We start from the raw sequence: 27,300 nt of genomic DNA on the forward strand, positions 1-27,300 counted from the left end.
CTTAAGAGGTATTCTCCACAAATCTGTAAGAAAACTTTCGAAATTGATCCTCTGGCTTTAACCTCACAATGCAGAGAATCCGCCTGAAGTCAGCTAATGTGAACTGCTCTTCTCTTACCCATCAAATGCAGTATTTTTTTTTAAGTAATCAGTTAGCATATGACTGTCCGTGCTTTTCCACATAGAGCAGAAGTGGGAAACTTTGGCCCTCTAGATATTTGCTGAACTACAACTCCCATCAGTCCTTGAAGGCATGGTCAATGGTCAGGGATAATGGGCATTACAGTTCAGCAACATTTGGAGAATGAAAGATCCCCCACACCTGCTATAGATTAGTTGGAAAGAAAAAAAATGGAATGCCACAGCCCAGTCCCTGTTCCTGTTTACTCAGAAGTAAGCCCCTTGAGTCCAGTAGACTTAATCACTAGTAAATTGTACATAGAACTTCAGCCTTAGACCAAGTATATGAGAACATGACCCTTGTGGTCCCTTCCAACTCTACAACTCTATAATTTTATGCCAGATCAGACCAGGTCTATTTAGTCCTTCTTACTCTTGTCCACTGTGGGCTTGTAGGTACCATGGTGCCTCACAGCATAGTGGTTCCATGGCTAATAGCACTTGGTTCAGTCTTTGGGGACATTTTGTGAAAGTGAATTTCTTAAATTATGCACTGTCTTACAAAGTCCTTTGTTTTATGTCTTGAGCCTACTGCTAATTGATTCCACTGGAAGTTCTAGTTTATGGCAGAGGGAGAAATATTATATCGTTCTACTTTCTGAACACTGTCATCTAAGGGAATTTACAAATATTGAATATAAATTAACTAAGGAACTCCCAGAGTTTTTAATGGATAGGATAATGGGACACTAATTGAAAAGAATAAAAAAGCAAATCAATCCTTAGGTTAAAGCACTCCAGTCAAATGACCAAATTACTATGCAAACCAGCTAATTTTTGCTAGTCAATTACTGATGCATTATTCTGTCACAAAACATTTTTTCAGTTGGCTTTTTTTGGAGAAAATATTTGTTACTCTGCACACATCAGGCAACCAAAGAAGGATATTTATGCCTAGGATAAACAGTGAACAAAGCTGAAGCTCTTGCAAAAGCGTTGATGCTCATCCAGTGCATCTACTAACAAATAACCTTATAAGGCATCAGGAAAGTGATATTTATGGTAGTATTTAAGTTGTCATTTGTACTGGTGTCTTAAGTGACATAAATAAGAAAAGGAAAGAGCTGCTTTAAAAGTTTTTTAAAAATTTATGATCTGTTCTTCCCTAGTATTCTCTTCCTGTTTTCTCTGCCTGGGAGAGGGATTTTGACATATCCCTCTTTCTTCAGCCTGAGAATGATAGAGAGATGAAGAGATTCTCCCCCTGTGCTCTCAGTGATGCACCACAGGCTCCAAAAAAGGGCTGTTCTATAACACTAGTGATTTTCCATCAGTGCCATAACACTCACGTTTGCTTTGCTCTGTTACATGGGGACCCACTTTGGGCACTTCAGATTTTCCGCAACATCCTGACAGTCCTTGAAGAGAGTGCAAGGAAGCTATGAGTGCAGTCAGTATAGAACCTGATACTTGGGCAGGTTATGAAAGGTTGGCCTGTGCTACTTATAGAGGCAGTCCAGGATCAGCAAGTGTCAGTGAGCAGTGACAGTTTAGAATTCAATAAGATAGCAAACCCATCTGTAGGTATTCTTTGGGATGGTGCAGTGATAAAAGGCGAAAACATAGTTTCCTGTTTCAAGGTTAGCATGCCATGACAGCTTTTTTTCTGCTTCACCATTCCAAAATGAAGAATCCAGGCGGCATCGGTTATCTCTCCGTCATTTTGTGCAATCACACAGTTCAATCCGCTCTTAATTGCCATTTAAGTTTGGATAATATATTGCCCTGGCATTACTGTTTATACAGCAATTCAGTCTTGGTCTATAATGTTCTTCACCATTTCTTGCCACTCTGTTCTGTGATGCACCCAAGAAGAATGATTGTCATTCTAGCTTCAACTTTGTGAAACAGCTTTTTAACCTAACTGGAACAAGCTGTCTTTTAATTCAGTCGCCTTAATTGTGCTGAACTTCTTATAAGCGTAGCCATAATTTCAAGGTTATTCATAAATTACATGTGACTGCTCTTTATTCATTAAATTCTAACAAGGGGAATTCATAGTCAGATGTTTGCAGAAGTGAGGCTGAACGAAGGGAGACAAGTGAGCTCTCACCAGAGGCTGTATTTATGGTGCTGTCAGATTTCTTCTCCCTTCCTGAGCAGCAGAATGCCTGAGTGGTAGTTTTGCTGGGAGAAGGAACAAGAAATAGTACTGCCTGGGGCACATTCCTTCACCTGTTGAAAATGTTCGGGCTGATGTGTTTTTGCAAGTCTTAATCATGGAAGTCAGAAACCAAACCAAGTGTACTGGTGGTTGGAACAAACCTGGTAGCACCTATCCAAGCTGTTCCATAATTTAGGAGTGCCATATTATTGAGGGTTTTTTTTTGCAAAACCGCAAAGAAATTGGATGTTTTAGAGCTATTTTTGAGGAATATTGGGAAAAACGTCACTGTTGACAGCGGTTGCCATATGTCCAGACATTTAGCCGATTTCCGCCGGACACTGCTTTCGACTGCAGTATTCCGGGTATGTCGGGGAAATTCCAGACGTATGTCAACCCTACATAATTGAGCAGTTCCACTAGTTAGCTGAGAGTATGGATGTGTACTCTGGAGAATCCCACAAAAGCTGTGGCTAGATTGAGATTTAGGTTTGGAACTGCCTGGTGGGCAATAGGTAACATTGCAAGCTTATAAAAATAAAGAATTCAAACAGGAAGTTGCTGTTTTAGCTCCTCCCCGCAATTTCCTCCTTTGGTTTTTTACTTTGCGTCACAGAAAGCGGTTCTTTCTTCCTGAAACTTCTTTCAGGCTGGCTCTTTCCTTGTTTCTTCTACCTCTTGTTGAATTTCTCTCTGTTTAGCCTCATTTTGGTTCTTCTCAGCGCTCCATCCAGCACTCTGGTGTTTCCCCACTCATTTTTTAAGGCCAATTCAGTTGTTGGTTTCCTTATCTACAATCTCTTCAGACTCTTTATTGCATTTTTGCTGCTTTTAGTTAGCCTCCTTCCTGCTTCCAGCCTTTTGCTCAGTACAGCTAAGGCTTTTCAAACCACTACACCTTAGCTCAGTGGGGGGCTAGCCAGTTTCTTTGCATTTTTTTGCTAACGATCAAGACACAGAAGAAATCCACACGCGATAAAGGAACTAGACATGATTACAGCTAGCTCTGCTTCTACTCAAGTTTTAGCTCTAGCTGCCATCCAGTAGCAGTATTTACCACTTTCAGCTCAGTTATGGCAGATCTTCCTGGTTTGCCAGCCTCTCCTTCTCCCTCTTGGCGGGGTGGGGAGAGATCAGGTCCTTCTGCAATTATTAGGGGGATGACTGTACCTCTGCTTTGGTTTAGGAGCACGCACAAGGCAAAGAGAGGAGGGCAACACAATCTATTCCTGGTGAAGGAGAGCATGCAGTTCACAAGTTAGATCACTTAACAGGGAAGCTCTTCCTCAGCTGAACTTAGTGGAATTTCCTCATTCCCTGGAAACCTCTCTGAGTCAAGGTGTTCATGCAGTTTGGCCTAACATGAATCAAATGTTTCAGCATCATTCCATAACAATCAAGCAGCAGTCTCTGCTTCAGAATACAGCATTATTAACTCCTGAATTTCATCCAGATCTGCACCACCTTAAGGAGGCTCTACTAGCAGATCTAGCTACAGAAGTAGTTTTGCCCTCAATGCCATCTCAGCCTCTAAATCTTCATCAACTATATTTATCTGCTGCTCCTGCTCCTCCCTCCAGCTCCAACAGGCAGTCTAGAGCAGGGGTCAGCAACCTTTTTCAGCAGTGAGCCGGTCCACCGTCCCTCAGACCATGTGGTAGGCCAAGCTATATTTTTTTTGGGGGGGGATGAATGAATTCCCATGCCCCACAAATAACCCAGAGGTGCATTTTAAATAAAAGCATGCATCCTACTCATGTAAAAACAAATGGATTCCCAGACCGTCCGCGGGCCGGATTGAGAAGGCGATTGGGTCGCATCCGGCCCCTGGGCCTTAGGTTGCCTACCCCTGGCCTAGAGTGTGACCTTCACACAGGGCTCCTCACTCCCAACCCAGGGTTTCTGCTGCCCCTGCACTTCAGGATAGGGGAACACTGTGCCTGCCCAGACACTTTGCTTCCCCTGAAGACCTTGACTCTGATCATCTGCCAGAGGATGATGGTGGTGGTGATGAGCAGAGTGGTGAATCAGAAGTAGAGGAGTTTATTCTCTTGCGCAAACCTATGGAAGCCCTTGAGATATTCATTCCATCCTGTGACCCAGCTTGATTTGCCCCATCTGTTGGCCCGCTATTAGAAAGTATGATTATAGAGGCATTGTAAAACCTTTTGAAACCTTTATTTCTCTAGGTTTTCTTTGCTTTGTTAATAGGTTGCTTAGCTACTATCTGCATCCTTTTAATGATGATTCAGAAACGCTGCATGAACCGGGAATCCTGGTATGATGAAAGCCCTAGAACGTCCTTTGATAGGATTTGAACAGGGAGGAACAACCTTTTGTCTGAATGTCAACTCCCCAAACTGCTGTAGTCTGAAACCTTTTCAAATCCCACCCCCTCTTCGCACTGAAGGTGGTCCAGAGTTTGTTTTGCGGTTTTTCAGCAGCTCTGAGATAATCCCTTGTGCTTTCAAAATGTTTACTGTAGCACTTTCAGCTTTAATCATTCAAAAAGCAGTAATACTGCAAACAAGCTACAACTGAGAACAGAGTTCATATGTGTCAGTATCAAACAAAATTTTAGTAACTGATAGTACAGACTTAGGAGTATGTGTAACAGCGAACTGCTTGCGGGGCCTTCAGGCTGAAAAGTGGTTCTTAGTCGCTAAACAGCACTTGCTATAGAAGAAAGGAAAATATGTGTTATTAAGTAGGCTGGTCAACACTAAGATAATAAAGGATGTATTTGCAGGCTCACTGCCTAGCAAGCATCATTCAAAGTTGAAAGGTTGCATTGGGACATAAACAGATTTGCTTCTGCATGTTAATGATAAGAAATTTGTGTGTCCTATTTGATGAATAAGATGACAACTGTGAGAACATAAAATGTAATACAAAATTGGCCTCAGTGTCATCACAGTATTTTAATTCTCTACAGTTAAACACTTTTGCAAGTTGTGAATGGATGATTATGTTTCTCACATGAATTAAATAAAATTATGGGTTGAAAATATAGTTTCTTACAACTGTTTCGTGTCTGTGATAGAAATAATAACTGCATTGATTTTAATTGATTTTTCATAGAGATGCTTTATTTTTACTTACCGTATTTTTCGCTCTATAACACGCACACGACCATAACACGCATGTAGTTTTTAGGGGAAAATCCGTAGCATGCCACCCGTAGGCATTCCCTCCATAACACGCACAGACATTTCCCCTTACTTTCTAGGAGGAAAAAAGTGAGTGTTATGGTGCAAAAAATACGGTAACTATTTTTGTAATTGTTTGGCAATTACATTTTGTAATTGCCAAACAGTTTGTGCCATTTCATTTTGTAATTCACAATATTGTGAAGTACTTCCAGATAACAGCTACTAAATGAAAGTTATATTGCTCTGGAGCCTTTTTTCGGTTAAGGGAATCCCTTCCTCTGAATCAAAAATCCTTTCAGTAATGTCCTCAATCCCACTTCTTTCTTGCTACTCAGAGCTGATTAAAATGTGTAGAAATTATTTATTTCACTTTATGAATTGCTTCCTATCTTAAAGTGATTCAACTGTAAAAACATCAACAATTAAAACAATATATAAAACCAATGGGTTCTAGCCAACTGAATGTCTACCATGAGTGCACTGGAATTTCTCCTCCCTCTCTGCTCCCTGTGCAGCCCCCAAGCCATCTGCAAATTGGCTTCAGGAGCTCCTAAAACAGTTCTTTTTTTGGGGGGGGGGGAGTTTTGTTGCACTCACAAAAGTAGTGCTGCATGTACAATGATTTAGTTGGATACAACCCAATTAAAACAATTTCAGAATCAATACAGATACAAGCTGTGGTAAAAAAGTAAGGTAAAGGTAAAGGGACCCCTGACCGTTAGGTCCAGTCCTGACCGACTCTGGGGTTGCGGCGCTCATCTCGCTTTACTGGCCGAGGGAGCCGGCGTACAGCTTCCGGGTCATGTGGCCAGCATGACTAAGCCGCTTCTGGCAAACCAGAGCAGCGCACGGAAACGCCGTTTACCTTCCTGCCAGAGTGGTACCTATTTATCTACTTGCACTTTGACATGCTTTCAAACTGCTAGGTTGGCAGGAGCAGGGACTGAGCAACGGGAGCTCACCCCGTTGCGGGGATTCGAACCGCTGACCTTCTGATCGGCAAGTCCTGGGCTCTGTGATTTAACCCACAGCACCACTCCATGTCCCTTGGTAAAAAAGTACTCTGTGTTAATGAAGCCCACCATCTAGGCTCTCATTCTTTTTCATGTGCTATTTACGCTATAATGTTTGAAGCAGGTTTTTGAAGCAGGTTTTTGTAACAAAGCATTTCTGGCTTTGTCTGTTGAGACTTACTCCTATTTAATAATAAAGCATTTGGTGTGCAGGTGCTTTGATTACTTCTTATCCTCACATGTGTGTTGCAAAGTGAGTGAAAATACAGGCAGCAACAGGCTCTGTTCCTGCCCCTCTGCCCCTGCGCTGCCCTCTTGTGGGTCCAAAGGGACCTGTGCATTGGTGGTCACGTGCAAAATGAACTTCTATATAAGAACTGCATTAGTACAAGTGCCTTGAGTTGGTTGGTTGCTTGCTTGATCCCCAGAGCAAATGTTTAAGATAAATGTCTGCTTTCAGAGTTAAATAGCTGGATTGCTTCATAAGATAGATTTTCCCTTCATGGAGATAGTTGCCATGTTGGAAAGTGCAAATAAGCTTGAATTTTTCCAAGGAGCCATTATTTACAATGGCTACTTGACCTTTCTCCTCACATGGAACATGGGACTGTAGGCACAAACAGGACGATTTGGGGCATAAAAATAAGCCAATGTATTCACCCAAGCGTTATTGTCCTTTCAGGAGCAACTATCACAGGTTCTTGATGCCATGTTTGAAATGAAAGTTCAACCTCAGGATCATGTAATCGACCAAGGAGATGATGGAGACAACTTTTATGTAATTGAACGGTAAGATGCCAAAGCATTGCTTTCTCATGGGTTTAGGACTTGGTTTTTTATCTGAGTAGAAAATGGTATTCTGAAATGTAATTTAGTACCTAGGAGTGCCTTGCTAGGAAATGGAATTTTCTAAGCAGGGTGCATACTGGAGAAGAGGGTTCTACAAACATGATATGGTGGAAAGCACACATGATACCTGGCTAATACTTCAGCCTTCATTGTATGGCTCATTCATTAATTGTCAATGGCAGATGCAGTCAAAAGATCCCTTTGAGTGTAGGTGCACAAAATGCGCATTACATTAGCTAACCATCAACAATACTCATAGGATTTATAATGCTTCTACTGTAAAACACCAGCAGCTTTAATTGTGCATAGCCTGATTCTTCATTGAAGCTTTGGGGCAGTTGTCTTGTCAGAGTTATAGTAACTCTTAAGTTGATTTTGTACATTATCTCTCTAACTATGTTGACATTATCTCCAAGTAAGAAGAATGGTCTTTTTGTGAAGCTTGTGCATTAGTCATGAAATATGTTTATATCATTTTTGAAGTGTCTAAAACTGTCATGTAATGTTCCCTCTTAAATATTATTATCCTGACAGTTTTACTGATGAACACCTACTTAATTCTTCTACAGATAATAGTGAAATATGAACATTTATGGTTTCCTGTGGAATGAGGATGATAATAAGACTGATGAACCAATGGATAAATGGCTGTGGGAATAAAGTCTCTTAAGAGCTCAGCTCAGCTACAGTCTTAAGATGGCACAAGATTTTTAACAGGGACTTGCATATGCATTATCTATTTATTCATTTCTATAGGAATATATATATATATATATATATATATATTCAAGTGAATCTGCAAGTGTATTACAGCACAAATCAAAGATACAATAAAATGTTTAAAAGCTAAAAGTTTAAAGTTTAAAATGTTAAAAGGGAGGATCTGAAATCTAAAAAGAGCACATAAGAATCTCAGATAGGACAGCTATTTAATAAGATATTTGAAAGATTGAATAAGATATTTGAAACAACTTTGAAGATGTACCTCTTTGGAGTTTTGCAGATAAAAATGTACCATAATTTTCCGTGTATAAGATGTCCCCTATTTTTTTGAACCCCAAATTAAGAAATCGGGCCAGAGCCTGAATGCAAGCCCAGGCTGCCCACGCCAGAGCCCAAACCGCTGTGCTTTCACCATCAGTGTATAAAACGACCCCCAGTTTTTGACTAAATATTTTTTTAGCAAAAAACATTGTCATACATGGAAAAATATGGTCGTTTTGAAAAAATGAGTTCTAGTGCAGTGGTACCTCTGGATGCGAACGGGATCCATACCGGAGCCCCATCTGCATCCTGAAGAGAACGCAACCCGCATCTGCACATGCACAGGTCGTGATTCACTGCTTCTGCGCATGCGCATGACGTCATTTTGAGCGTCTGCGCATGCGTGAGCGGTGAAACCCAGAAGGAACACGTTCCGTTACTTCTGGGTCGCTGTGGAGCAAAACCCGAAAATGCTCAACGTGAAGCAACTTAAACACGAGGTATGACTGTAACTGGATTGAATAAACTGGAAAGATATTAACTTGTACTTCAGTATGTCCCATCAATCTCAAATACTGCTTGGCTAGTTCACATGCCACTGGGTTTTAGAATTTGTTCCACATAGAGATTCGCTTTTTGTATCATAAGTACACAGTGTCTATGCATGCCACACTAAACCATAGTTCAGTGCAACATGCACAAGTGGAAAGAAATCACAGTGAGCCTTGGGTTTCTTCCCCTTGCGTGACCAGAAGGAGGAGCTCAGAAGCTTTTGCTTCGATGTTTGATTAGTCACAGCTTGCCAGTCATCTGGAACTGAAACTGTGGCTAACCTTAATTAACTATGGTTAGTTTTAATTAAATAAGCTGTTGCTTGAGGCTCAAGTGGCCTCAGTGGCATGGAACGCCTTCCATCAACTTCAGATGGTGGCCCAGCTGCACTCCTATCTGGACAGGGATAGCCTGTTGTCTCTGCTCTGGTAACCTCTAGGTTTGCATGTCTTGCTAAGTTATGGTTGAGCATGATGTACAAATGTAATCAGTGATATATTTAAGACATGTTTCTCAAGAGCCAATTTATGTATTGTTCTCCAGTGATGACAACTTTCACGTGTTTCCTTTTCTTGCATTTTGCTGAAAATATGTGATAATTTAACTTTGTTATGAAGGGAAAACGTTGCATACAGTGGTGCCCCGCAAGACGAATGCCTCGCAAGACGGAAAACCCGCTAGACGAAAGGGTTTTCCGTTTTTCGATGCGCTTCGCAGGACGAATTTCCCTATGGGCTTGCTTCGCAAGACGAAAATGTCTTGCGAGTCTTGAGATTTTTTTTCGCTCCCCACCCCCTTTTTCTAAGCCGCTAAACCGCTAATAGCCTTTTAGCAGCTAATCTGCTAATCCCTTAGGCCTTTAATAGCCGCTAATAGCCGCTAATAGCCGCTAAACCGCTAATGGGGTTGCTTCGCAAGACGAAAAAACCGCTAGACGAAGAGACTCGCAGAACGAATTAATTTCGTCTTGCGAGGCACCACTGTTCTCATATTCTTATGGAATAAAAATTGTGGGCAAAATGTAACCAGTTGGTATTGTTTAGATTGTCACTTACGAAATAGCCTTTTAAAGTAGAGCTCTCCCAAAATGTTAATGTCTTTGGCATTAAAGCTTCAGCAATTAGCATAAGGCAATATTGTAGTATCAAGGTTGTATCCAACATTAGTCGTGCAGAGACATTAATTTCAGTGTGTCTACTCCAAGTTGAACTTAGTTGGATAGCATGCTTTCTTCCCTCTATTCTATAGTTTAATACATAGAAATCAACAATCCTAACTTGGAGTTGTGAGAGTTGCACGTAAGATCTGTATTATCCAGTAGCAGCCGCACTGAACTAGACCAGCTATAAAACTGTTGTAGGTGTCTTGGAAGTTGCAACATGGCTTCAACTAAAGTTTAGAACACTGCTGTTCTAAAATAAAGTTTTAGTTAATAAATAAACTCTGACAACTTCATGCTCATTTAAGCCCAGAACCCTTTGAAGACACAAAATCCTCTAGGGGCTCAGTAGTAACAGTGCTCTTTTTGTAGCAATAGATCATAATCCTTTCTGTGCTAGTGCATTTTATTAGGATAGCATGGTACCTTGGGGAACAGGTCAGATTTAAGGTTGTCAGATTACAAAATGTTCTTCAGTATATCTCAAGACATTGTAACTGTGTGTGTGTGTGTGTGTGTGTGTGTGTGTAAGCCTGGCAGTTGGAGTGATAGCAGGATATAAATAATTGGCTCCCAGTGCAGGTTTTTTCAAATGGTACATACAGAGGTTGACTAGACTGGCACTTGAGATAAAGAGAACACCTTATCATAATTAGTAGTATTTTGAATGATTAAGTAACTGGAAAATTTAACCATTAGGGGTCAAAATTAAGTCTCATGGACGACTGCAGTCATTTGAGTACAGGGTAATTTGCTTAGGGTAGTTTTCAGTTTGCATCAGAAATTTCTCTAGTAGCATAGATTGTGATCTAATTTTGCATATCTGTATTATTTCAAAAAACTAAAAGCTTTGAAACTGCCATTTGTAGTTGGCATTCATACTTTATGAAACAGAAGTATTTCCATGAAAAAATAAAGTCTCTGCATCACTGATAGACACTGAGATATGTTAACACTTTCCTTCTAAAGCATATATCACTATCCCATCTCAACTGTTCACTTAATGTGTGCCTTCTGAGGAAGTACCCTATTTTTCGCCCTATAGGACACACTTTTTCCCCTCCAAAAATGAAGGGGGAAATGTGTGTGCGTCCTATGGGGCGAATGCAGGCTTTTGCTGAAGCCTGGAGAGCGAGAGGGGTCACACCGACCCCTCTCGCTCTCCAGGCTTCAGGAAGCTATCCGCAAGCCTTGCGGATAGCAGCCTGCATCCCGAAGCCTGGGGCGCACTGAGCAGTGCGCCCCGGGCTTCGGGCAGATATCCGCAAGCCTGGAGACCCCGGCAGGAGTTCCCGCCGGGCTCTCTAGGCTTGCGGATAGCAGCCTGTTCTGGGGGTTGGGGTCAGGGGAAGCTTGGGCTTCCCTTGCCCCAGCCCCGCGCCTGGGGGGGAAATAATTTTTTTTTCTTTATCCCCCCCCCCCAGAAAAAAAACCAGGTACGCCCTATGGAGCGGTGTGCTCTATAGGGCGAAAAATACGGTAATTTTTTTATTTGCTTAAATTTCTCATCTGTAAAACAGAAATAACAGTCACCCACTTCAAAATATTATTCCGAAAGCAGTAAATAAAAAATGTACAATATTTTGCAAATTATAAATATATATATAGCACTTGCAAGAGAAAAGGAATTCCAAATAAAGACCTAACACAGTGAAAAGGAAATAGCCAAGTTATTTTGAGGGCAGATCAGGATACATGTTGGCAGGGTATATTCTCTCCAAACCACAGAGGAGAGATTCAGAAACCATCTTATTTTATTCCTTGTGTTCTTGCCAAAGATGAGTTTTTTTAGCAGTGTTATATTTGGTCTAATGCCCATGGTGTTTGTTTTCCCATCATTCTAGGGGATTGTATGATATTTTTGTAACACGAGATGGCCAAACTCGCTGTGTTGGCCGCTACGATAATCATGGCAGTTTTGGGGAACTGGCGCTGATGTACAACACTCCTAGAGCTGCGACAATTGTTGCCACAACAGAAGGATCCCTTTGGGGATTGGTAAGTTTATTTGGGGCGTGGTGGGAAAATTACTCCCATTTGTTTGTTGTACTATTATAGGCATTATGTTTGTCCCCCTCCAATGGCTTTATGCTATTCCTGGTTTTGGCAGGGCTTGCTATCTATTATTTTCTAAATTGTGTCTATTAGATCTACTGTAGGCTTGGCCATTTAGCAGTTAAGCTAGCTATGCTGTCGCTTCACAGAATTCATTTCTGAGAACTTGCTTTCTGTACGAAAGGCTCTCTGTACCAAATAGTCACTTCCTTGTAAGAGATTTTACGTTATTGGTGGACTGTTTTCTAAACACCAGTCCTTTTCTTTACCACATAAAGTCGACTGGGAACTGACAGTACTGACTGCTGGCTAATTCATTTAATTTCATCTCACTGAGCTCATTTGGCTTTCCAATGAAAATTACCTAAGGCAGCATGTAAAAAAACAAGATGGCTGATATTGCTTCAGGGAGTATTTGGTAGTCTTGGTTCCATTCGTAGTGGAAAATGTTTTTATTTTTATTTTTTCTGCTCACACTTACCCATGTCATATTGCAAACCGCTTTTGAAAGCCTCATTTCCCAAAGTTATTTGCCATGCAGCACCAAGGACTGCTGTTCAAGAAACGAAAACCAGAGTCCCCTTGGCATGTCAAACTAGAAATGCAATTATTTAGATCCCTGCTAATATTAAATATACCAGTTATTTGGTTCCAGTGAACAACTGCTTCTCTTGTACATTGGTATACCTACATATGGAGTTGGAAAATGCCTTTATAGATTCTCTTCTCCCCAAGAGGGGAGTGCAAAGAGGTCCTGAAGTGCGGTTCCTAAAGCTGACTGAGAGCATTGCTGCTTTTTCTGGGATACACTTACAAAATGAGGAACTTCCCTTCTGGCAGCTGCTAATCTGGGATCACTTCATAGTTGCCTGCAATAATTTGCCTTGGTTGCTCTGACGTCATAGAACCCTTTGAAGTGTCATGGATTATGTGTATGTGCGCTGTATCTACCAAGCTTCATGGCTACTAGTATTAAGTCCGTCTGATAGGGATGGCTTTGATCAAACTCTGTCCGCCACTAAGCAGGTGCGTCCTCCATTGTGGACTTGGTCATTTGCCACCACTTTCCCTGCTGTTAGTTGGAAATGGCCATCTAAGTAATTGATACCAAATATGTTATACTATGTGAGTTTATTGATTAGAGGAGGGCAAAACAAAAGGTAGCATTTTATTCCAGATACCTTATCAGATGCATGATGTTACTTGTGAATCCATTTTAAAAACGAGTGTCCGAAATGTTGAAGAGAAATGAAAACAGCTTCACTGCCCATGCCCTCGACATGTTTTTCCTTTGGACATAAACTAGGTTTTTCCTTGATTATCTGCATTGCTTTCCGCTTCCCAGAGATTCTCTTTCCCATGTGTCTTTCCTTTCTCAAAATGTTGCCATCATGTTGGAGCAGCTTTCTCAATTACCTTACTTTGTCTCACAGCTGCTTATTAGGCCCTGGGGGCATTCTTGAATGACAGGCTCTCCCCACCACTGCCATACGCTAGAGAAATTAAACATGAGCGGCATTGCAAGCCTGTGCTGACAAAAATGGGAAACTGAATTACTGTTTTCTGTAGTTATTGCACAGCCATTACAGATTCTGTCTTCTCTTGCCCCAGTGTACAGTTTACTGTTTCTGGAAAGATAACATAGCTATATATCCAGCTGCAAACAAATTCTTCCTTTCCAAACATATTAAGACACTCTTTTCTTTATCCAAGCAGTTGTTTTTGTTTCAGAGACTGGCTGTTTTCAGAATAATTTCCCTTTATGTTTTTAAGCAATTTCCAGGGCTGCAGTTCCATGATATTTGAGTGCATTTTCTTAATGTAATTATCAGTAACTAGGAAAGCAAGTTTGAGCTGGTCTTTTCAGGAGTTTATGTATTTCAGGGTTTTATACATTGCTTAATATTGAGATTTTTTAAGTGGTGTACATAAAATGTTAAAAAATGTTAAAAGAATAACAGTATGGCGTTAAGGCAGAGATAATAAATGTGGTGCAGGTTTCTCATTTGTTTGATTTTTATGCTTAATATATATTTACCCCGCCCACCCCAAATTGTCTCCATCATCCATCCCACCTAGCTGCATCTGAGGTGGTGATGCTCCCTCCATTATTGTGGCTTAGATAACTTGCCATTTGGCTTTTCTCATCCCATCATACTCCTGCGCAGTGGACATTGGGCCTGAATTTTATTTCCTCTTCCTTTTCTATCCCTTTTCCTTAATGTATTGCTTTTATCAAATGACAAGCTGCCATCTTAAACTGTGAACTGCCTTATGTGGATTTGCAGAAAGGTTGGCAAATTTCATGTGGACATTTTAATTCTATATTTAGTATGGAATTAATGGGTCCTTGTGAGCTGAGCTAAATAAATGTTTGCTCATTTTCAACAAGCAGTTTTTGAATGTATCCTCTCTGCATCAGTCAAAGTGCATGTAGAGAAACCAGGTTAGGAAAGAGTCGTTTCCCCCTCTCTTCTCTCTTCCTGTTTCCTCTCTAGTATTAACATTACTGTGTGGACATTTCAAAAGCTAGTACCAGAGCCCTGACTAGCAAAAAAATGTGACACTTCTTACAAAGACTTGAAACGTAATCGTAACTTTACAGGAATGAGTTCCTTGTTTCAATTGACGAGGTCCTTGTTTGACTAATTCAGATAGAAGTTGTCAGGGTAAATAACCTACACTTTAATGCTGCTTCTTAAAGGATCGAGTGACGTTCAGAAGAATTATCGTGAAAAACAATGCAAGGAAAAGGAAGACGTATGAACTATTCATTGAGTCAGTGCCCATCCTTAAGTCACTGGAGGTAAAGTATTTTGTTGGAGGTGACCCATAAAGAATGATTAAAATTAATTTAGGGGCACTGCTATACTTAACTTTTCAGCGTTGTAAATATTCGGTGGGTGGCCGAGCCTGCCAGACTTGGATAGGACTTGTAACAGCAACTCCTTTAGAACCGTGCTGTATTTCCACATTAACTATTTCAGCCAGCCTTGCTACTTGTCTGGCAAATTGTCCCAAGGTGAGGAAAGGACAAATTATGCAAGACAAACTATGCCGAGCTATCAAGGCTTTGTGTGGCACTCTTCCCAATATTAAAGGGTTTCTAATGGGGAAATGCTAATGGAACCTTCAGAATGAGGACTTGAGCTAACTGGCAGCTTACGAAATGCTGTCACCAAGAGCTGCATGCGTGGCCCTCCCTATTGCCTTTCTAGTTACCAATTTAAAATGAAGGCAAAAGAGCTCTGCGTGGCACTTTTGTGGTTGTCACTGCTGTTTCTCTTTGGCTTCCAGGTATACTAGAAGCAACAACAGGCATCAATTGCTGTGTCCAGTTTCATGATGTGGGGAGGGGTGGAGAAGCAGACTTCCTTTGAGTTGTCAGAACTAAGGAAAGCAGTGGAAGAAGTAGGGTTGAGGGCAAGCATGGGTGACAAAAACAGTGAATGGGTGAACAGCCTTTTGGCCATAAATGCTGTTTTGGGCAAAGTTTTGCAAATAATACTGTGGGAAGGGTTTCACATATCCACATATGGGCACTTCGGTCGCCTTGTTACAGCATTTGGTTAGGTTATGCCGGAGGAAGGATTATGGGAGGTGGAATTCATTTTCTCTTTCTGTTCCAGCCTTCGGAGCGAATGAAAATTGTTGATGTAATAGGGGAGAAAACGTTTCAAGATGGGGAACGTATCATTGCTCAGGTACGTGGACACCGTTCTTCCACAACACACTCCGTATCACAATGTCAGGTGTAGCTTGACTTCATTATCAGCATGAACTGTTCTTCCCTGTTTTAGCTGATCATACCTACTTATGTTACCCAAACCAGCATACACAAAGTAAAATGAATATAAGCCTTTAGGGTGACTGGTGTTCGGGTTTTAAGCAATGTGGCCATTTATGTGCACCTTTCTTCTTTCCTTGACCAAAGTGCTGTGGTATTGCTGTGGCACTTCATGGTTCTGCTGATGTACTTATTTGTCATTCAACCTGGATCTTTTATTTTCCCTCTATGCTGTTGTTTGCATTTTATAAGAACTACTCCGGAACTTAGGGACGTTGGTGGCGCTGTGGGTTAAACCACAGAGCCTAGGATTTGCAGATCAGAAGGTCGGCGGTTCGAATCCCCACGACGGGGTGAGCTCCCGTTGCTCAGTCCCTGCTCCTGCCAACCTAGCAGTTCGAAAGCACGTCAAAGTGCAAGTAGATAAATAGGTACCACTCCGGCGGGAAGGTAAACGGCGTTTCCGTGCACTGCTCTGGTTTGCCAGAAGCGGCTTAGTCATGCTGGCCACATGACCCGGAAGCCAATAAAGCGAGATGAGCGCCGCAACCCCAGAGTCGGCCACGACTGGACCTAATGGTCAGGGGTCCCTTTACCTTTACCTTACTCCGGAACTTAGCACAATTGTGGTTTGATGCCAGTATTTGTACCAGCGATAGTTTGAATTGGAATTCCCTCCCCCCATGCAACTTAGGGAAATTTATATCAGAAAATGCCCCAGAGAGAGATAATTTAGTATGTTTATGTGTATTTAGTAAACAAAGAGTGGCTGGGGAAACCCAGCCAGATGGGCACGGTATAAATAATAAATTATTATTATTATAGCTAACAACTTCAAAACCGTTAAGCTTGTCTATTTTATTTGCACATGGCATCCACTTGTTGTTACTAATGAACTTATGAAACAGAAATCATTCAGTGAAACAATAAAGCAGTGCAACACCACCACCCAAGTCAGTGGGCTGAACAGGGTTTCAGAAAACGAAAACAAATCTGAAAACAATTTCTTGTCTTCACAGGGTGATAAGGCAGACAGCTTTTACATTGTAGAATCTGGTGAAGTAAAGATCTTGATTAAAAGCAAGGTGAGTCCAAATACGCTGTGGAGCTGATCGGTTAAAATTTAGTAAATGCAAATGTCAAGAAAAATGACCAGTAAAAAGAAATCATTTTCAAGAATCTTGCTATAAGAACTGCTACTTATTTTACTCTAAAGTTACTATTGGGGTGGGAGGGTGGAGCAGGGAAGCAATGGTGTGAAGGTATTAACAGTTTCTTAGGACGCCAAAAGTTCATGTAGGCTGTGAGCAAGACCACTGCAAATCCTTAAAGCTGTGAATTGCCATAGTTAGAAACATACATTTGTATGAAAATCTAAGTTATCCTGTTGTGAAAAGGAATCCCTCTGACGTTATATATGTATCTTTAAAGAAATACAATGTTGTTGTTTAAAAAACAACAACACAATTAAGCCTAAAAATCTCTTTTTAGGGGAAGAAGAGGTTCGCTCTCCCTCTTCTGCATTCACTTTGACTTTGCTTACGGCCTGTTAGTTTGGTTATAATTTCCAGTTGTGGAATTGCCTTTGCTAGTGAATTCTCAAGACTTCATATTATAGGGGGAAATGTACTGAGAGATTGCTGTTGCTTCCGTGTTACCTTGCACACACATGGATTTGTGAAAATGAGTTTAAAATAAAGCAGTTAATATGCATTTGAATGGGAAAAGGTTAATGTACAGTACCAGGGAGAGAGTTCAGGGCTAATCTACAGAGGATGCCATTTTTGTGTTGCAATATTCTCTGTGTAGGAATGAGACATATACACTTACGTGTGAACAATCCATGCACGTGTCTCTTGTCACAAAACATATTCTAGACAAACATTTTTATATGCACATTTTATACACATAGCTTTCTTAATTAGTTTCACCTTACAGAAATACTTTTAGTATAAGAAGGAAAGTTATGTTTGAAATGGTATTAAAAACACATAGGAAATGTCCTATGTGAATTGGTCATTTAGATGCATTGTAAAGGAAATAATATACCATAAGTGAGAGAAAACCATGGGGCTGGTTCACATACAGCTACCCTTCTGAAATTTGGCAGTATTTATCGCCTCAGAAGGGGCTACCAAGCCTGCAAATGTAATCTTATTTAGTAAAAAAATAAAATGGTGTGTGTGTGTGTTTAACTTATATATAGCCAGCACAAAAACTCCTGGATCAATTTGTGTGGAAATTAGCATAATAATACCTTTATTGTCAATGTGCAACCTGTGTACAATGAAATTAACCGATGTTTTATCTTGCCAGGCGCAGCTAATATGCCTGCAACTTTTATCCAATTCTGTTTTAAAAAGTAGTTTATCACATTTTTTAATTTCTCAAAATAGTGATTAGCTTTGATTTTCCTGAATCTGGTTTGAAATTCAGATCTGAACCACACAGACGCTAAATAGGTCTTGAGTTAAATTGGGCTGTTTTCTGAAGCACTGAAACAGGGTCCAGACCAAAGCTTTTGGCTTGTGCACACCTCTTGTTAAAAGCTCAGTGCTGTTAGCATTGTTGCATTGTAATCTACAGACAAGAGAACGGAGGAAGTGTGTGAACAGCAGAGAGGAGGAGAGAGGGTGTGCATGAACCCATGTCCCACTCCTACTGTTAAATCTGCTTTGGGCCACCATGCCAAAAGTTTTGCATATAAATTATACCGTATGCTGTCAGTCACAATGTACACTGGCTATCAACAAAAAATATTATGTTTCCTAGTGGAGCAGTATTAGAATGCAGTCAACAAAAATGCAATTTTCAATACCTTAGTGCTTTGCCTTCTCAGCAGTGCTTTATTGCTTTTGAGTGAAATCCATGTTCACATTATGCAGCTGCAGAGATCTTTTGAAGGGGTCGAAGCCTTTTGTTAAGTCAGCCTTGATTTAAGTAGATAGGTGTGATAGCTGAGAGAACTACTGTGCAAATAGTATGCTAGAACACCCAGAACTTGCCTCTTACAGTGGCACTTTCCTGTTTTACTTTAATTCCTCCAAACATAACTGTACAGAATCCTCTAGCTAACAGTGAAATCAATCAATAGTTTCAATATCAATTTAATAATATTTTTTAGAAAACGGTTGTCATTGCATGGGTCCTAGCTGGGCCGACCTCATTCCTCAGAGTCCTGTTGAAATAAATACTGTGTGTGCCAACTTTAAAAAGTATGTAGACCATGCTGCCTTCCAGCCTTCTTTGAGAGCAGGGTTTTACAGTGAGGGCACCACCACAGAAAAGCCTCTGTACCTTGTGATACTTCAGTCTGATAGCCATGGAACTGACAGCAGGGCACTCAAGTAGTGTCGCTGCATAGAAGGGTTTGAAGGGGAACAAGAATCACTTCCAATTGTTAATGTTTCTGATGCAGACTGTCACAGGCAAGGACGCAAACCAAGAGGTGGAGATTGCTCGATGTGAAAAAGGACAGTATTTTGGAGAACTTGCACTTGTTACCAACAAACCCAGAGCAGCCTCTGCCTATGCAGTTGGGGAGGTCAAATGTTTAGGTAAGAACTTTCTCTCTCTCCTTGTAAGTTCTTAGGTAAGAACTTTTTCTCTCTCCTTGTATGATCAAGTACCATCAGCGGCTCCATTTCCTCCACACTTCTGTTTGGATCCATAATCTTTTTGTTCGGGTACATTATTATTATTATTATTATTATTATTATTATTATTATTATTATTTAAAGGGACCCCTTACTATTAGGTCCAGTCGTGCCCGACTCTGGGGTTGCGGTGCTCATCTCGCTTTATTGGCTGAGGGAGCCGGCGTACAGCTTCTGGGTCATGTGGCCAGCATGACTAAGCACTTCTGGCGAACCAGAGCAGCACACAGAAATGCCGTTTACCTTCCCCCTATTTATCTACTTGCACTTCGTGCTTTCGAACTGCTAGGTTGGCAGGAGCAGGAACCATGCAACGGGAGCTCACTCCGTCGCGAGGATTCGAACCGCCCACCTTCTGATCGACAAGCCCTAGACTCTGTGGTTTAACCCACAGCGGCACCCACTTACTATTTATTAAATTTATATACCGCCCTTCCTCAAGAGATTCCAGGGCAGTTCAAAGAATAAAATACCTTAGCACCACCAGTGAGAAAATCAGTTCCATTGAGTTTCTAGCTCTTTTCCCTGTGAAGAAAATCTTGAAAATATGACAGCATCTTTCTTAAAGGATCCGATATGTTGTGATGTTTGAGTTGACCCACTGCATAGCTTTTGGTGATCCCAGCTGGTTAGAAGACTGCTAGCAAAAGGAGATGAGCTATGCAAAGATTTGTTTCCAAGGACTTGTTTTCTTTCCTTGGCAAGTACCTGTGTTTGGGCCTGTTTACATAATTTGAATCCGAAGTGAACTTGAAGCCTTGATTTCTTCATCCAAGATGGTAACTTGGAAGTTCAGTTGGTCATGCCTAGTAAAATTACAGCTTCCTGATTCTTCACTCTTATCTTGGGTGAACGACTACATCCATTTCCATAATAGGAGGCAGTGAATGGACTTCAGTTTTAGGGACAAATGCACTGACTTGTGAGTGAACCAAGTCAGTCATAGATGGAATGAACACTCTGTAATTCCTTTCTAGCATTATATTATTTATTATTTTAAACCAGCCATCAATTTAAAATCCCAGGGCAGTTTATAGTAAATCAGTTAAAACAATAAAATTCAGGTTTACAAGCATAAAAAGCAAAGAGTTAAGTAAACATTGATGAACAGCAATGCAGCTTTGTTAAAATAACAAAAATACAAACTGACTTGAGCAATTATTTTCAAAAGCCGAGGTGAAAAGTTAGTCTTTACTTGACACCCAAGGCCCCATAGTGAAGGGGTCATGTTAACCAACAGAGTTATCTAAGGATATCAGTATTTAGAAAGTTCCCTTGAAACTTTATTATCTGCTCAAGAGGAAGTGAGCTGTCATTTAAAATCAAGAATTGTAGCTGCTAAGCAAAACCAGAGATTGTGGTTTATCACAAACTGATTATTTAAACATGACCGTTTCATAACCCGCAGTTTAGGGTGTGCTTGTTTTGAAACTGACTAGAGTTTGTGATATACCACACCATTGTTTCACATGGCGTGGCAAGTAGTCTGCGAAACTGAAACTAAATGCTTGTGAAATCCCTCAGCCTGTGCAGAGGAAAGTGTGTGAGCCTGAAACTTCACTTGGGCTTCCAGCTCATGCACATGGCACTAAACCTTGGTCTAGAATTATGTTTGAACACAGCCACTCCACATCACAACTGTTGAGTCTCACTAGTGTCCTATTCAGATAAAGGTGTACCTCCGGCTAGCGTTCCTCTGTGGCTTCATGTTGCGCAGAAAGATCAGAAAGCCAACATTCAGAGTCCTTTATATTCTTGAATCTCTTAAAATGCTTCCAAGGAACTCTGGTGTTTTCCAGAACACATTTATTAAATCCTCTGACTTTGCAGAATGGAGAGAAGGCAAAACCAATGGGCGTCTGGTGGCTTTGTAACAAAGTGGTTTCCAGATTTCTTGATGCGTTTTATGTTTTGGGGATAAAGCAACATAGGATTATATACTTAAATCACGGGATATCCTAGTTGAAATCAGTTCCTTCCAGTTTGCTTCAAAATCTGACAGGGCGTTCAGTTTCATTTTTATTTTGTAAATTTATATCCTACTCAGCTATGTTAATGGGACGCGGGTGGCGCTGTGGGTAAAACCTCAGCGCCTAGGACTTGCCGATCGCATGGTTGGCGGTTCGAATCCCCGCGGCGGGGTGAGCTCCCGTCGTTCAGTCCCGGCTCCTGCCCACCTAGCAGTTCGAAAGCACCCTTAAGTGCAAATAGGTACCACTTTCTAGCGGGAAGGTAAACGGCGTTTCCGTGTGCTGCGCTGGTGCTGGCTCGCCAGAGCAGCTTCGTCACGCTGGCCACGTGACCCGGAAGTGTCTTCGGACAGCGCTGGCCCCCAGCCTCTTAAGCGAGATGGGCACGCAACCCCAGAGTCGGTCACGACTGGCCTGTACGGGCAGGGGTACCTTTACCTTTACAGCTATGTTAAAAAGGGAATTCCAGGGTTGTTTACAATAGAGTGATAAAATTATAAAACAGTTGAAATCTAAAAGAGCAATATTAACACAGTTTCCATGAAAGATTAAAAAGCCTGGTGTCCAGAAGATATTAAGGGAGACATCAAGAAGGTCGACCCTTCCCATCAGTAAGTTTCAGTCAAATACACAAGCGACAAAGGCCTCTCACTCACGCTCCCTGCCAATGATACTGAAGGCATACTGTTTTCAGAAAAGTTGCTCTCCAGTTTGGCTCTGTGTTTGCTTGTGTAGTTACGTTGGTGAGAAGTTTGGAAACCAGCTTATTAATAGATCTGACTTGTTCTCATTGGCTTTGTTTTCTGTTCATTCTGCTGGATGCGGCCTACCGTCTAGAATTAGATGTATTTCTGGAATAGCCTTGGGATCCACAGTAAATAGCAATACCAGGCAGAAGTTTGCTGTCTGTGAAAAGTGGTTTTCCCTTGAAATGATCTGATTTGGAAAGGATCCATCCTTCAGATCAACTGTGCCACTTTCCTTCTGTCCCTGCGACTTACCATGCTGCTGATGCAGCAGTCCAAACCATTAACAACAACAACAACAACAACAACAACAACAATTTTATTATTTATATCCCACCCATCTGACTGGGTTTCCCCAGCTACTCTGGGCGGCTCCCAACAGAAATTAAAAACACGATAAAACATCAAACATTGAAAACTTCCCTAAAACAGGTGGCTGCTCTTGGAGCAACCATAAAAACCTCAAGGAACAATATCTCCCTGTTTTCCTGGTTAACTTGTTCTGCTTCCAGTTTCTTTGGAGGTGCAGGTGGGGGCAGGGATTTCCCTTGAAGTCTATTTTGATGCCTTCTTTCCATGTCTCCCTGTGTTTCTGTGCAGTTATGGATGTGCAAGCATTCGAAAGGTTACTTGGGCCCTGCATGGACATTATGAAGAGGAATATAACCCATTACGAAGAGCAGCTGGTAGCGTTGTTTGGTTCTAGCTTGGACCTGACCCATCCAGGCAATTAGGCACAGAGTACCTTAGTGCCTTCTCAGTTCAAGACACAGAAAAGTCTCCTATTAGCAACAGCGCAGCACCACACAAATGAAAGAAGGACACTATGGGACAGTGGCTGTTGGTGTCTTCTTGGGCATTTTTTTAGAAACCTACATAGGTCTCAGCACAGCTGGACAGGTCAAGGTTTGCTCCAGGCCTCTGCTTTGCTGCTGCTGAAATTTCATTATTAGACCTAGCTTACTGCTGAGTCTCTTAATCCTCCTTTCACTTTGCTTGATTCAGAATGGCATGTCTCTCCAACAATTCAAGTGCCTGATACGAAAGATGTGGAGCCCTCTTATTTGTTCTTGTTTAAACAAAAAATCATTGCGAGAGAAAACTTTGTAATTGTGATTTGGAATAGCAGGTGGCTCTTCCTCCTTTCAGGGACAGCTACCTCCTTACAGTATCTTCCTTTTGACGTTTCCTCACCCTGACAAGAGTGTCAGTCTGCTTTTAATACAGATGTTGTACTTGGATTTGAAATAGTTGATAATGTCAAGGGCATGGGAAGATTTTGGAGCTTAGGGAGTTCTGAGGTTTCCCTGCCACCTGCTGCAAATCGCAGGTACTGCAGCTTCTAAAGCTTCTGGGTCCAAGGGTGGACCTACTCCAGTCGATGAATAATGAAGCAAAATACTGAATTCTGAGCAGTATCTAGCAGAAAACGGAATTAGGGTTTTAAAAAATATTTTTAGGCTACAGTGAATTTGAATATTAGGTCAAGGGATCCAATGGCCAGAAGTGTTGCAACAATGTTGTCCTCCAAAAGTTGACCTGTTTTCTTGATTAAGACTTAATTTGTGGTCTGATGGGAAACAGAAGTGCGTAACCCAAGTTCCTGTTTGTGGGGATTCTTTACACACTTGGATTTTGCATGGCGCTGCCCTGCGCAGAATCAGTTTTAATGCTCTTTTTTTAAGGAGGGTTGGGGTTTTTTTGGTAACTTATATTTATGTACTTAAGGGGCTCCCTTCTACTGTAAGATTTTACAACATTCTTTAACAAAATTAGGTATACACTTTCCAGTTGCCAAGTCTGTTTGCTAAATCTTTTTTGGAAACTTACTTCAAACGAGAATGATTTCTTTTTTTAAAAAAAAGAAACCTAAAATGAAAAAAATCTCACTCCCTGGACAATTGATGTTGTGGCTGGAGGGATCTTTTGAGCTCAGATTCAGTTAACTACATTTCTCCAAAACACTTGCTAAGTCAGCAGCATTTTTTAAAAAAAGTATCTTCTTTCTATCTTACTGCTTACTTAAAACAATGAGCAACATCCAGTGATGTTCACCACCTGTGCAATGAAAATCTGCTTGCACAATAGAATTTAGGATTTTCTCTTCTCCCTCATTTTATCCCTTGTGCACTCCCCCCAAAAAATCTGCTCTGGCAGTTCCCCCAACCCTCCGGAGCAGATTTTGGGAGAGAGGAAGGAAAAGCCCTGTTTCTTCTGGGGCCTCCTGCTCTCACTATATATGATCTTGGCCAAAAATCTGGATTAAATGTTATCCAAGTATTATATCTACAGCCATTAGATTTTAAAACGATTCTCTTTATAGCATTAGAAAGAACATTCTTAAGGAAAAAAGTTTTGGAACCTGTAAGTAGTCATTTTGCTTTGACTATTTCATTATCAGTGTTTCTCAGTGTGTTATAAACATGACTATTTTGGAGAGAGATTTTCACTAATTATGGATTTGCAATGATAGATTAAAACCTTTTCCTCATTGTGGCCCAGCCATTTAAACCTGAAATAATTCCACCATTCATAATTCCACCTTCTTGGCAATGCCACAGATCAAAACCACAAATTAGCTCATAGTAGCCATTTCCCAGTTTGTCTCATTTTTATGTTTTTACATTAGCAATTTAAGACATAATTTTTAATATGTTGTTGAATCAGGGAATGATACTGTACTAGCTTGAAGGCAAAAGGACTTTTTTAAATGTAATGAAAGCCAATGGAAAAGACGTCCACGCTCTGGTGATTGTATCCTGCGTTTCTTCTCCCAACACCTCCATTTCAGCTGTGCGTTTTCTGCTTGTAGGAGACAGGTTTGCTGCAGTTGCAAAAGCCCAGAAGAAAAATATCCTTCATTCATCTTAAGATTTTACACCAAAGATATTGTTTTTCATTGTAGGATTTTCAGTGTCTAAACTTCTTTTAGGTTGTGGATCTAATTAAGGGGATTGGTTGAAAAAGGTCACTGTGGAGCCTTTGTAAGCTGAGTTGAGCAGGTATGCATTCAAGCCATTCTCAAGTTCTCCTTAAGATTTCGTCAAATTTCAGGTGAGCCAAATTCCTTCTAGACCCCCAGTTTCCAGCCAGTAGAGGCCTTCCCTTCTTATGCTGAGCACTTATTCACTGGAACCCTGCAGGCATTTGTCTTTGTCCTATATAACATTGCTTTATAGTTCTTAACAGGTTACTCAAAATGGCACCTTCTCAACCTGGCCAAGCTGAAGTTCTGGGGTTCTGTTTTGTTGGAGTTTTGTAGAGGATTCTGCTGCATTAGAAAGAAACGACAGGGAAGGGAAATGGCTTTACAGGAAGTAGAGTGGGCGAGGGCCAGACTAGCTATACTGATCTATAGACTACCTGCTGAAAATAATTTTCTATACCTTTCTGAAAGCAGGCAAGTTGAAGGGCTCAAATGCACAATCCCAAAATTGGACATTCCTTTTTGTGCAAAACTGATTTATCGCCGTGTGTTTATGGATGGTGGACTGGTCATATGACTCACTATCAAGAGCCACAATTTTCTGGTGTTCCTGTGATAAGTTGTGTGGGAATTCCAGCTGAACATTCAAGGAGGACAGTCTTCTTTCTTTGGCTGGATTTAAACGCAAGTCCAGTTTGTAGCCGTGTGGATTGCTCCTCGCACTGAAGACATCAACATTACTTTTAAAATGAGCCATTTTTTATATGTCTGAGTGGTAATGATTTGGCTATTTGTAAAATGATGTATTGTGAAATACTTAGAGTGAAAGATACTTGGACGAATCATGTTGACATCTACTATTTCCCCGTCATGCCTCCGTCCCCAATCTCCCTGGAGTCTAGCAATATTGACCGAGAGTGGTTCAGCTCCCATTTTTGGATCACTGCTTTACCATAGCTGCATTAACTCCTAATGACATTTGAACGTATTTTAAGCATTTTGTTTCTGCTTCTGGTATTGCTCTTTATCAAGGGGGGAAAGAAATCTGCGAATAGTTTGCGTATGATCACTGGTGATGTCTAGCTTTAATAAGAGAACTCAGCAGCAAAGTGACTAATGAGAGTGATATCTCTTCATATGGTCATTTTTTTAAAACAACAACACCACCAACACAGCTTTCTGCTTGTCATTTTTGAGGCTGGTAAGAAGAGCTTACAGTGTCCCTGTGTTATACTTCTGTTAATGTCACAGCACAAATTTCACTAAATGTATGTAAGAAACGAAATGTTGATATGTGAAGTGCAGGTTTGCAGAGGAGAAAAGGTAACCCCTTTAAATGCCATTTTCTTTTCAGTTGTTATTGACATGTATTTGTATACTAGTCTTGCCAAAAATACAACTTTTCTGGGTCCGGCCCCCCCGTTATATTTTGTTGTGAGTACTGCTGGTGAAGTCAGTGTGTTCCAGTTGCTCAGCCACATGATTCATTTGAAGAGGCCTTCTCTCTATGTGGTTTCTCCCTGTACAGGCTGTGGGGCTATGTTGCGCCTTGATCACCCAGGAAGCAGAAAACGGTCCCTAATCTCTTAGGCACGTGGCACAAATTTTCTGAGCCTATCTAAATCTTAAACCATGTGCTATGAATGCTTTTCTCCGGTCACAAAGGTAATTTCAATTTTGCTTAAAAATGCTACCTCAAGGCTCCAAGTGCTGTCAATGTGTCTTGCCTGTGAGAATTCCACAAACTGGTTATGATAAGTTCTGTTGCATTAAGTATGTGGGATGTTCTCTTGGGTTTTTTAAATCTGTTGGGGAGGGGCCTGTTTTAACTCATTTTTACAGCTAATATTTGATGATTTTTTTTGTCCTTGTTTTGTTTTCAAAAAGTGTGGGCAGATTTGCAGAGGGATCAGTTCTTGCACTATAGTATTGCCCAAGGTGGGGGAGAGTACACCCGCCATATGAGATGCTGGTGTCAATCTGATCTGGGGTTTGACTACACTTCCGACTAATAAAACCTGACATGCCATGTCCAGCCTTCCTGATTACCTTCTTGTGTGTCTTAGTCTGCTTTTCAAACTTCAGCGAACGTGATCCTTACCCACACTTACAAATTAAAAGAGACAATTCAGTTTGAGCCATGTGCAGTACTGAAAACAGGCAATAC

The 27,300-nt window shown here is 41.0% G+C and overlaps 1 protein-coding gene across 1 annotated transcript in view; it reads left to right on the forward strand.

The window, feature by feature from the left end:
* Positions 1 to 27,162, forward strand: part of PRKAR2A (protein kinase cAMP-dependent type II regulatory subunit alpha) — an 80,043-nt gene extending 52,881 nt beyond the window's left edge. Inside the window, exons 5-11 of the mRNA XM_083426340.1 lie at positions 7,132 to 7,238; positions 11,838 to 11,991; positions 14,753 to 14,854; positions 15,678 to 15,752; positions 16,855 to 16,920; positions 19,254 to 19,392; positions 22,808 to 27,162. Of these exons, the coding sequence (XP_083282466.1) occupies positions 7,132 to 7,238; positions 11,838 to 11,991; positions 14,753 to 14,854; positions 15,678 to 15,752; positions 16,855 to 16,920; positions 19,254 to 19,392; positions 22,808 to 22,941 (777 nt within the window). The 3' untranslated portion in view covers positions 22,942 to 27,162. The remainder of the gene's footprint in view (positions 1 to 7,131; positions 7,239 to 11,837; positions 11,992 to 14,752; positions 14,855 to 15,677; positions 15,753 to 16,854; positions 16,921 to 19,253; positions 19,393 to 22,807) is intronic.
* Positions 27,163 to 27,300: the final 138 nt, after the last annotated feature.

This window comes from Podarcis tiliguerta (genome assembly GCF_965153285.1).
Source record: "Podarcis tiliguerta genome assembly, chromosome: 2".
Taxonomy (NCBI): Eukaryota; Metazoa; Chordata; class Lepidosauria; order Squamata; family Lacertidae; genus Podarcis; species Podarcis tiliguerta.